The following is a 12,032-nucleotide window of genomic DNA, read 5'->3' on the forward strand; positions in this document are numbered from 1 at the left end:
ACTTCTGCAGTATCTAGATGCTCAGCAGGGAGCCTGAGAGCAGCCCAAAGCCTCACTGTAAGCGATGGAGAAGGACAGAGCAGGATCTGATTCTTCTCTCCAGAAACAATGGATATTTTGGTGTCACCTGCACGTGAGTTCCTTGTGGCTGAAGAGTGAATATGATTGACACAGTTCTTACATAGAACCAACGTGTCCCCACAGACACACATAAACATGCACCCCAAAGGAGGGAGATAGCACTAGGATCCTGAAAATGCTCTTCATCTGGGAGCTTGGGGAAAGGCTTCTCCTACTGAAAATGGCTCTGGAAGTAGGTGGCTCCTCCTTCCTGTACAAGGATCTTATTTCCTACTTTGACACTAACTCTTTGTTCTTGTTTTCAATGTAGGAGCCGTAGCTCTTCTGGCCACTTGTAAGTGCAACTGGTATGGGTAATGGTGTGAGAGAAGGTCGAGTGGATTTCCAGCGGCAGGATGCGGAGCCAGTTCCATCAACCCATCTGCCACCAGAGGTAAGGGCAGGAGGTGGTTGGGTTTGACAGAAGAGCTGCATGGCTGTGGTCTGAAAGGAGGATCTCAGTGGTACTGGAGTTGCAGGGTACGTGCAAGCCACTGAGTGTGTGACTTCTGCTCTCTGAGCATAACCAAGCAGGTCCAGCCCTCTGGGAAGAGCTGACAGGCAGGCAGGGCCACGGTCATGGGTCAAGGTTTGTCGTCTTGTGTTCTTAGTGGCAGAGCTGGGAAGGGAGCCATAAGCCTGGGTTCCCTGCTGTTGCTAGGCTCTTGTTAAAAACACTGGAAGAGAAGGTGACGCTGAACCCTGGTCTGATTTAGGCTAACCTCAGGCTGAAGTTCACACATGCCTTTGCATGGCTACCCTTGTGTTTAGCACCAGACAGGCAGAGATTGGAAGGGAAAACTGAACTGAACCATGTCTTTTGGTAATAAATGTTAACTTTCTAGTTGTGAAACATTCTGAAGAGAGCAAAATGTGAACTCCTCCACCCAAACACATGATATATCACAAGTTTGCATTCTTAAGCCTTGTCTCAACCTGTCTTATAGTCTGTAACCTTCATGGTGTTAGACTCCAAGTCATTTACTTGCTTTCTGCCCATGTGTTAGGAGAAGATAGCAGCTTTATAAATATGAGCTGTGGCAGGAATGTCAATAACAAACCACTGCCATTCCATTTATTGTAGTAGGAAACCTGTCTTGGTTTATTCTGAGGATCTTGAGAACAATGTGGAAATAGGGCTTGTGTGTTACTGGAAGGGTTGGAAAGACGCTTTCCTTCCTTCCATGCCTAAATCATGAGGAGGCGGCAGCTTAGCTTTTAGAAATCTCAGCAGGGATGTCCTGGCTTCAGCTGTACGACAAGAGTACAAGTAAGAGGTGACAGCCCTTGGAACACTCCATCTCAGCAGACAGGTCCAACCTTTGTGCTTCATGATCTGAGCAGGACTTTACTGTGCTTGAAATTTTGAAGAGAATTTGGACCCAAGCCCTTGGGAGGGGGGTAAATGCTGCAGCAAAAGTAAAATCTTACAGCTTTTGCTTAGGCTTGTGTGTGTCACACTGAACAATGCTTTGTTCCAGGAAACTCGGGAGAAAAAGAAAGTACTCAACTCCCTGATGTCTGGTGCGTTGGCTGGTGCTGTTGCTAAAACTGCAGTAGCTCCACTGGATAGGACAAAAATCATGTTTCAAGGTGAGTCCTGATGGCTTTTGCAGAATGCTCTTCCTTTATTGCTGACAGAATCCAAAAGAGCTCCTCTGACCTATTCTCTGGTGCTTTGCCCTCCTTCAGGCTGCAGAGACCTGACGGGATGCAGACAGAATAGTGACATTACCACAGTGAATTGAGTCTAAAAAGCTATTGCTTGGTTCTCGGTAGGATTATTGCAGGTGTCAGCTCTGTGTCTGGCCCATCCGACTGGATCCAAGTCTCATGGTAGTCAGCAAGAGTTTTGCTCTTCCAGTGTAACAGATGCACGTGCTGCTGCTTGGTGGCGGTGCCAGTGGCTCGTGGATGTTGGCTGGCCACGTGTGCTGCATCAGGGAGAGTTTTGGAGCACAGAGTTTATAGACACTGTAAAGTCAGTATTGAGGGGTGATTGGTAATGCCCTGGGTGTCTGTCTTTCAGCTTGGAGAAATAAGGTGGGGAGGGACCAGGAGCCGTAGAAGGAGATATGGTGACGCTGGAGGGAGGTCATTGAGCTGTTTGAGTTTCTTGCTGAAGGCTGAATGCCAGGCTCTGCCTGCTCAAATGTATGCAGGCTTTTCTACTAAGAGGTACATTGGATTGCAGCTGAATTGGTTTTGGTTAGAGGTGAAGTTAATGAGGAAAAGCACTGCACAGGCATTCAAGCTGGCATACCTGGCTTTATATTACAAAGCCCTTTCTGGAACCTGCAAAGTGTGTCACTGCAAATGAAATGCATCTAATTGGAATAGAAAATTCTCATGTGTTTAGTGGGATTTGGGATTCAGCCCCATCATGGGCTCTGCTCAGTTCCCTGTTGCAGTGCAGGATCTGTCAGCCACACTAATTGTCCCAAAGGGAAGAGTGCAGGCTGTTAATACAGTAGACACTTGGTGGAGCCAAGAATTTTAAATCTGGTTGACATCCCAGATTAAATGAATTGGGTAGGTTTTAATCTAATCCCTAGATGACATTTAATTTTGAATTGACTTTCATTTGACATGGTTTTCATCCTCCATGTAGCAGGGGCTGAGGTTTGGAATAGCAGGGATAGAGATCAGGGAGTTGAAGCTGTAGAGAGCTAAAGCCTGGGCTGGCTGCAGGCTGAGATTGCATCTGTGACCAGATGCTTGGGCAGCAGTGAGTACGTGCTGTGCTTCCTCACCAGAACAAACACTGAAGTTCATCTGAGGTTGGAAATGTCAGGATCAGAACTGGGGTGAGTCAACAGCTGTCCATAGATATCACCTTTAATTTGCACAGGGCCTGCATTTATAGAAAGACCTGTTTGGTTTGGCCCATTAACCTCACTGCAGAGGACAGGATTAAAAAGTGCCCAGTCTGGCCAATTCCTTAGCATCTAATGGGTTTCTTAGTTTCTTGCTCTCCTAAAGGCTTTTATTCCGGGGCCTCTTCCCTGCCTGTGAAGAGGGAAAGCATCTTTGGGCCATGTGAGTGTAGGAAGGTTGTCCCTTGAGCTAGAGACTGAAGAATTCCCTTGTGGGAGAGGGAAAACAGCTCTTTTCCATTGTGGGGCCAGTTGCAATTGGTTATTGTGGTGGTGTTATTCTTAAAAACATCGAATTGCAGAAAGGAGCAGTGTGGGGAAAATGTATTTGCATGTGATGCTTGATACACTTGAGAGGTTACAAGTCTCCAACGACTTTGAAAGCAACTGCAATAGACACTTAATTGGAAGCACGTTTCATTAGTGCTGCTGCTCGCGTTTCAGCCCGGGCTTCCTTCCTGCGGGAGGAGTGTTACAAAACAGAGCTGCTGGTTGCCAAAGAAATCTTGCTTCCAAATGCCTGGTGCGTTACACAGTTGAAGAGACGCTGTCAGTTTGAATGGAGGCAAGAAAAGAGCCCCAGCGCTGAGTTTTGCTGGGATGAAACCGCTCCTGCGTGGAGCCTCCCTCAACAGACCCGTTCTTTGCTGGATCCTGGCACTAGGCTGGAACCAGGGCATGGGAATGCTTGGCTAAAAGAAACGGTCAATGCTGCTCTGATTTTTGTGTGTTCAATGTTTTGGTGTATTTATTTATTTTTAGTGCTCAAAGTGTGACACAAACTGAGCATTGTCATAACAGTAGGTGGAAAAATGAATGGATGTGCTAAAGAGAATTGGGGAGTGCTTACCAGTGGAAAGTCATTGTTTATTATAAAGAATCTCTCTTTCCTTTTGCATTAATTCTTTTGCTTCTATTTTTATCCCTTAGATAAAACGCCTGTATGGTTTATTTGATCCATCTAAATGTATTGCAAGACCTAATGCTCATTTTTTCTTTTTAGTGTCTTCAAAAAGATTTTCTGCCAAGGTGAGGTGATGTGTCTGTCTCCTGTTGACCTGAAGTGTTTGATTAATGGTAGTAATAGCCCTAACAGCAGCTTTGGTTTCTATTTATTTCCCTTTCTTGCTTGGGTCTTATTAGCAGCACTCATAGTGGAAGAGCACAGAGGGGAAAACTGGAAACTCTATTTGTAACAGTCCTGAGGACAGTGCTCTTTCATGTTCCTGTCTGGTCCAGCATCTAGCACAGAGGGGCCTTGGTTTCTCCTTCATGCTCCAGGTTCTACCTGTGGCTTTTTGTCAGCCCTTCTCCTCTCGTGGCTGCTCTCTTTCCTCCAGCTCCCACTGGAGTTGTTGCCAAGTACAGAGGGACTTTGAATTTAGGAGCTGATCACTACCATGGCTTGCTGGATGTTTCATGGCATGCACATTCCAGCTGTCCCATGTGTGCTGTGCTCATATGTGTAACCCAAATGTTTCTGGTTTATACTGAGAAGATTAATTTGGGCTGAGAAATAGTTTGCACAAGCAGCACTCCAGCTCTGTGCCTTGCCTGTGGAGGGAAAATGAAGATGTCTTGAACCTAAACCTCTTGTCTTCATGAATGGGTTTTTTTTTTTGCTTTGACGTATCTGATGCTGTCTCCCCAGAGAAGGTGTTTTAGTTGCAAACACAAACAGCTGATACCAGCTTACTGTGGTTGGGGTGGGAAGGAGGATTTGGAGAGGTTAAGCTATAGGGTCACCTTTTCTTCTGCTCTTGTTTGGACTCCTCCTTATCGTGATCTCCCTTGTCTGACCTTTGATCCATTGCCTGCAGGAAGCCTACAGGCTGATTTATCGCACCTACCTCAATGAAGGCCTCTGGAGTCTCTGGAGGGGGAACTCAGCCACTATGGTCCGTGTGATCCCTTATGCTGCCATTCAGTTCTGTGCACACGAAGAGTACAAGCAGCTCCTGGGGAGTTACTACGGCTTCCAGGGAAAGTAAGATGCAGTGTGGCTTTGATCCTTGCTGAGGAGGATGGAGCAGTCCGTGGGACCACAGACTGGAGGGAGGGAGCACGTTGCTCAGTTGAAAGCTCTGTTGGGACAGTCATGCCCCCGTCATGTTGGCTTTGTAGAACAGGGTGTGTGAGGGGCCTGAGCAAAGGGCTGGGCTTCTGGTCTTGCACAGGGGAGATCTTCGTGAGAAGAAGACCCCATCTTCTAGAGGCGAGAGCAAGAAGTGGCCTAGACATTGAGTTAGCACTTCCCTGCGCTGGGAGTGGGCAGGCAAAACAAAGAGCTTTTCTTTGCAGGAGAAGCAACAAGAATTCAGCCTTGTGCTGCTGAGCCATGTGCGTGGCCTGAATCTCTTGATTTTGGGCATGGAGTGTCCGAGACACCTCAAGTCAGGCTTTTTGTCCTCAACAGAGTTACGCTCTAAGCTTCTGTCCTGCTGTCTGTGGCAAACCACAGCTGCTTCATCCCCAACCCACCCAAGTCTCGTCAGTGCACAGGCAGGGAGGGGATTCGGTAGCAGGTAGAGTAGAGCCCTGCTCAGAAGCCACGTCGCATTTCCGTCTCCAGGTGATCTGTTTGGTCTCTTCTCTCACCTTACTTTAGAGCGCTGACACCCTTTCCTCGATTCATTGCTGGCTCTCTGGCAGGCACAACGGCTGCCATGTTAACCTACCCTTTGGATATGGTCCGTGCTCGAATGGCTGTCACGCCGAAGGAGATGTAAGTGCCTAACGAAAGCGAGTACAAGCACCACGAACAATTGCAGCCCTTTCTTTTAAGGTCAGATGACTTTATTCCCATTTTCTGGGTCACTTCTTGCTCGGAGCCTTTGGTGTAATAAACCTCTTACTGCTGGGGTCTGAGCACTGATTAAATGCCCAGAGCCCTGGTTAGCCCAGGGACTGGAAGGGGATCGATACTAAAAGACCTCACTAGCAAAAGCTGGGGGGGGTTGTTTAGGAGGCCAACTGGCACGATACCTCCGGAAGAGCTCCAGCAGATAGGAGAGCATGTTGTGATAGGGCTATGGGAGAGCTGGTGACAGGCTTCTCCGTTTGCAGACGGGCTTCTGAAATCCCTTCTGAGCTGTTGGATGAGCTCAGAGCCTGGAATTAATTAATTGTTGATCCTTCAGAAAGTCCTGTTGGAAATATTCCTGGTGTGTGCAGTCATTAACCAGCACAGATTTGCTTTTCCTGTGTCCACGTGCTAGGTACAGCAATATTGTTCATGTCTTCATCCGAATATCCCGAGAGGAAGGATTGAAGACATTGTATAGGGGATTTACACCAACCATCATTGGAGTGATTCCATATGCTGGGCTTAGCTTCTTCACCTACGAGACGCTGAAGAAACTACATGCAGGTAAAGGCAACTTGCTTTGCTTTCAAATGAAATGCTGTAGGCTTTTGGCCAATTTGAGATGTTTGAATTCCGTGGTACAGGACTTTTTCCTGGCCTTGAAGCCTATTGCAAAGTTCTAGAATCACAGAATAATTTGGGTTGGAAGGGACCTTCAAAGGTCATCCAGTCCAACCCCCCTGTAATGAGCAGGGACATCTTCAACTAGATCAGGTTGCCCAGAACAAGCCAGTATGTGGAGCCTTGTGCCTTCATCTTTCCAATTCCAGGGCGATGAAGAAGGCAAGCTGCAGAAAAGCAGTATCTGTCTTGCAGAGGAGCAAGAGGGTGCAAGTCCTGGGTGCAGAAGGACTTGGTTCCATCCAAGTCAGCTAACAACCAAGTTGGGAACAGAAGCCCAGGAGCTCTGGCACTCGGTGCTCTCTTTGGCTCTCCACCCACTTGATCCTAGGCATGTGTTTTCCTCTAAGCAGCTCTCTAGACTCTGCTCCTCTCTCTTTCCCAGATCACAGTGGGAAGTTGCAGCCATCCCCCCCGGAGCGCCTCTTGTTTGGTGCCTGTGCAGGTTTGATTGGCCAGTCAGCATCTTACCCCCTGGACGTGGTTCGCCGGCGGATGCAGACGGCGGGGGTGATGGGACACACGTACAGTTCCATCCTTCTCACCATGCAGGAGATTATAAGAGAAGAGGGACTAATCCGTGGCTTGTACAAAGGACTCAGCATGAACTGGGTCAAAGGTCCAATTGCGGTGGGAATAAGCTTCACAACCTTTGACCTGATGCAGATCCTTCTCCGTAAGTTACAGCACAGCTCTAATGTTGAAAGGTAGTAGCTTAATCCCCGCAGCCCTTGCTGGGGAAAAGTAGAACACGTGTAGAAAGAGCAATGCTAGCCTTCCCTCACCTCGTTCCTGCTCTCCTGCAGCTGAGAACTCACCCTGACTTGTTTGTTATTTTCTGTTGTTGGATTTTCTTCTTTTTAATGAGCCTCTGAGTTACTTGGAAACCTCAACCTGAAACTAATTCTTTCCTAAGCAAGCTTCTTCCTAGAATTCTGCAGAACCGAGTCCTCTGCAGTAGCTGCCTCACCCTTCTGGTTTACTCTTTGATACCAGGAGTGGAGCCTCTCAAACAAAACCGTGCTGCTGCTGGCTCCTCACCTGGGTCTCTGTGGGCAGATGAAGCGGTGGATGATGAAAGAGAGGACTCGGTGCTGGAGGAATGAACCCCTGAATCTGGGAAGTGACTGCTATTCCCGGTAGGCAGTTTTTAGTTATTGAACATGTGTTAGCTGGTGGCAGTCTCTCAAGTGCAATATTCCACTTCGTCTGTAGGGAATTCCAGATTCCTCTGACCTGTAAACATCAGTCTCCATAAAAGAGGACACAGCAGGATTTAACAGGTCCAGGTCACTTCCAAAACATAAGAAGTTGAACGTGCGCTCTGGCTGGAAACACTATCCTTTGTCAAACATTCTTCTTATTCCTGGGTTGAGTTGCATAAAATATCCCTTGCTCCAGCATCCCTCTGAGGTTACCAAAGACTGAGGCCAGCAGGAGGGGAAAGTTCTGCGCAGTTTTGGAATTGAAATCCTCATGTTTGTTGTCAGTGTTGAGGAGGGGCTGTGCCTGGGGTCGCAAACCGGATTGACTCAACCTGCAGTAGTGCTTTTGGGGGCTCCCCAAACCCTTCTGCTGTGGTTATGATGTTAAAGGCAGTGTTTTCTGAGGGATTTGGCAGACCTTAATGTTGATGCACTAAAAAAGGAAGTGTTACAGACGTGAAGTTTCAGCAGTTGTATCCTTCAGTATTATTGTTGCTGCTTTATGCAAGAACAAACATCAGGGAGATGCAGACCCAGCGATCCTGAGAGGCTCTTCACGTCCTGCTGCTGGTCCTGCTTCTGAACAACTTTGTTGTCTTATGGTGCCTGCTGTGTAGGTCGTGTCCCCTCTGGTCATTAGCCCGCACCTAAGCCCACTTGTTTTTATTCCAAGAGTTCTTCTGGACCAACTGGGTCCTTGGGAGAACGGGAGTACCCAAGCCAGTATTGACCCTTCAGAAATGATAACCTAGTGCCAATCATTTCCAGCTGCAATCTGAAAATGAATGGTAAAGTACCTTTCAGTGTTTCTAGCTGAGATCAGTTTTCAGGGAAATGGAGATTTCTGGGGGTGGTTTTGGTTTATGTTCCGTTCCTAGATGAAATTTGGAGTGTAACAAAGGTCACAGCAAACTTCAGACTTCTCTGAGAATCAGATGACATAAGCTAAGATTAAAAATCCCTTTCCAGCTGATACAGACCATAATATATTAAAGAAAAATAAGGTGTCATTTAAAAGCTGTCCTTTTCTGGTGTATTTTAGCTGTTGTAGTTTGAGCCTTTTGTCTTTATTAATGGGACTGGAGGTAATTGCACAATTGGTAGAAATAGCTTTCTCCTTTCTTTTGCATTTGCACTTGTTCTTTGGAGCATTAACTTGCTTCTAATGCCAAATATTTCCCCAGGAATCGAGCACCTACACTTCCAGTTTGTGGACGTGGCAGAAAACCATGTAACTGAAGTATTAGCATGTGTGGTGTTCCCAGAACACTTGGGATCAATCATACTTTAATGCTCATGGATGAGCAGGGTATTAACCTCAGTGATTTCTGCTTCCAAGCCCACAGATGATGATTTCCGTTGTGAAAGTGCAGTCACTGGTTCACCTTGTGATGAATGTTAGATGTTGCTGTTTTCAGAGTCTTCAGAGATGATAGCCGTGAATTCTGTACGTGTTTTGCTCCCATTGCCAGGGGAAGATGATCTGCTGTTCTCTTTGGGTGAAATTTTGTTTAGTCCTATGCAAGAGCTCTGATTTCTTTTCTCCAATGGAGAAGCCAATTACTTCTGCTCTTCTGCTTATCTTGTCTGGCCCAGTGAGGAAATCCCGAGGCAGTTGTATCCTACCACAGGAGTGAGGGACAGACCAGCAACCAGGCGTGCCAGCGGTTGGCTCCGCGCGTGTACGTGTCTGACCGTGCACAATCCACGCCGAGCTCACTCTCGGCTTGGAGGCTGCTGCTTCAAAGCACGGTCCTTCCTGCCCAGCTGATGGGTACTGTGTGAAGACAAGAGGAAGGTGAACTGTGGCATCCAAGCTAGAGTGAGCTCCTTTGCTCCACAGTATGGTAGGTCATCTCAGAGGCAAGTGCAGCAGCACTTGTCTTGGGGGATGATGAGCATTGCTGAACCTCTGTGGGAGCAGAGGTGGCGTAACTCCTCCTGGGTCCTGACGGAGAAAGGATTTACACTGGATGACCTTTTTGTTTGGGACTGAACAGGAGGGCAGATCTGCACAAGGTACCCTCTGCTGTGTCAGGAGTGGAGCCAGCACATGAAAGGAACGGGGCCTGCGGAGGAGGCAGCTTCTGCTGAGCCCAGCATCGCCCGCTGTGGTGCAGGCAGCTCATCGAGAGCCTGGGGACTCTCAGCTGAGAAACAAGACCTGAAGCACAGCCAGGCTTGAAGCACTGGGCTCAGAGCAGTTGTTCCTGAATGAACCCCTAATTTTAATTCAGTGGCACTTTAGCCAAACACGTTTGCCCAAGTTCTGCAGGCTGAGTGTTGGTTCAGAGGCATCTCTGAATTCAGTCTGTGGTGGGTTTGGTGCTTTTGTTTCTTGAGAAGGAGTGTTCAGAGTAACTGTGTGTTCCTGCTTTGGGTTCTTTCAAGTAGGGTTGTTTTTTACTTCTGTTTTTCCTCTCTTATTTAGATGTAGGAAAGGAGAAACAGAGTGTTCTCTTCCCCTCTCCTAATCCCTGCATGAATTGAGGTATGTTCCAGGTCTCTCTGCTGCCTCAATGAGTGCCCAAGGAGTTTTGGGCATGCTGATTTGGAAAGGGAGGGTGCGTGTGTGCTGGCCAAGAAGATCCATTGCCTTTAGCTCTGAGGAGGGAGCTCTGAGAGAAATCTAACAGGAATATTCTCTAGTTGTTCTCTTTAGAACTTCTTCATTACCACAAATTCCCTAACGTTTCATTTTATTCTTCTTGAATACCTTGCTTTTATTTCCAAGTCATGTTTCTCTTTGTTCCTTAATGTGTTACTGCCAAACATTAACTTGTGCTTTTATTGTCCCCCCTCTGTTCTCCTTCCCTCCCTGCTTCTGCACCTTTAGTCCCGCACCAGCACTTCGAGAAAGTCAGGTCCAATGAAATGCATCCAAAAAGACAAATTGCAGCTTTGATAATGATGCCCAAACAGCCCAGCTCAGCTTCCCCCCCACAGGCAAGGGATGCTTGTGTGTGGAGACAGGAAGTTGAAGGCACTAAGTGATGGGGCAGAAGATTTTGTTTGAAAGGATCTTGAACTCCTTGTCCAGCCCCAGCACCTTGGCTTTCCCTTGGCACCTTCCCTTCCCGAGCTGTGAAATGCTCCTGCTCCTTTATGTTCCCTCTCTCGATAGCTCCAGTGATGCCCACGTGCTCTGTGGAAGTGGCTGCTCGCTGGGTATGAGGCCTGGGGAGAGCTCGTCCTTCTGGGATGCTCCAAGGGTCATTTGGGGGACTTGGATATGTGAGAGGTGGGATCCGAGCTGGCTTCTTGTGAGCGTGTTTGCCCTGTGCAGGCTCCACCAGCGCCCCGGGAAGCCAGCGCTGCCCGTGAGCTGGCTGGTGGTTGGCAGGAGCGTGGTGGAAGGCTCTAGAGAGGAATTGCAGCCTCCTGAGCCATAAAGTCACTGGAAGCCATGGGCTGGATTGTGTGGTGGAGCTTTGGTACTCTGGGGGAGCTCTCCAAAAGCAGCTTCGTAGCTTCTGTGCTAAGACAGTGGTACTTTGTGAACTTCTTGCCACCTTCTGCTTAGAAGGACTGCAGCGTTCACCCTTTAGTGTCTTTAACACAGGAGCAGATGAGGCATGAAAAGAAGCTTGAGCACTGTGGCAACCCCGAGCGAGTCTGGCGTCAGCCTTGGGTGGGCAGGAGGAGGGGGGGGAATGCAGTGGGATACTTCCCACATTGATTCCTCAGTGCCTGGCTGGCTCCTTGAGCCCTGCAGAGAGCCAGGACGTATGTTATGGACCCTCCTTACCTGGACCGGCCAGAGGAGGAGGTGGCCTTCCTACAAAACAGCCTTTATTTCTTGTAGGGGTTGATTCCTCCCATTATCCCCATGTGAGGCAGGTTTCCCAGCGCTGCTGCTCACTGTGTGGTCTATGCATATATCAGCACAAACACTGTTCAATTGCCTTTTGTCCTCACCATCCCTGTGTGTGAGCGAGCGTGTGTGTCGATTTTGACTGCTTTTTCTTGGATCTGGAGTTCTATTTTATTGCAGTGAAGACACTTTGTTATATGATGTTTATATATTTGAAGATTTGTGCCAAGAGAGGATGTATATTTAATAAAAAATCTATCATTGACTTTGCAGGCTCTTGGAGGCTGCCTCCTGTTGCGCGTCGCTGGTAAGAGGGATGGGTCTGGCACGTCTGGGTGGATTTGAGGGACTAAATAGAGGGGTGTCTGGGGCAAACACGGGGGTGCATCTTGTGGGGCTCGCTGTGCCCCCGGCCGTGCATGGAGCACTTGGATCTGGTCGCTGCTTTGGACTTTGCCTGGAAGCGGGGAGCAGCTCGAGGCACGGGAAGGAGCTCTGGAGCCGGTTCAAGCGCTGTGGCTCCGCTGCCG

The 12,032-nt window shown here is 48.2% G+C and overlaps 1 protein-coding gene across 1 annotated transcript; it reads left to right on the top strand.

Moving 5' to 3' along the window:
* Positions 1-390: 390 nt before the first annotated feature.
* SLC25A42 (solute carrier family 25, member 42) lies at positions 391-7,284 on the top strand. The gene is made up of 7 exons (XM_010024527.1): positions 391-514; positions 1,602-1,713; positions 4,000-4,025; positions 4,817-4,983; positions 5,605-5,721; positions 6,215-6,366; positions 6,869-7,284. The coding sequence occupies exons 1-7, from the start codon at positions 431-433 to the stop codon at positions 7,192-7,194; spliced, it is 984 nt and encodes a 327-aa protein (XP_010022829.1). The 5' UTR covers positions 391-430; the 3' UTR covers positions 7,195-7,284.
* The last annotated feature ends 4,748 nt before the right edge of the window (positions 7,285-12,032 follow it).

Source organism: Nestor notabilis, unplaced genomic scaffold (assembly GCF_000696875.1).
Source record: "Nestor notabilis isolate BGI_N333 unplaced genomic scaffold, ASM69687v1 scaffold18961, whole genome shotgun sequence".
NCBI lineage: Eukaryota > Metazoa > Chordata > Aves > Psittaciformes > Psittacidae > Nestor > Nestor notabilis.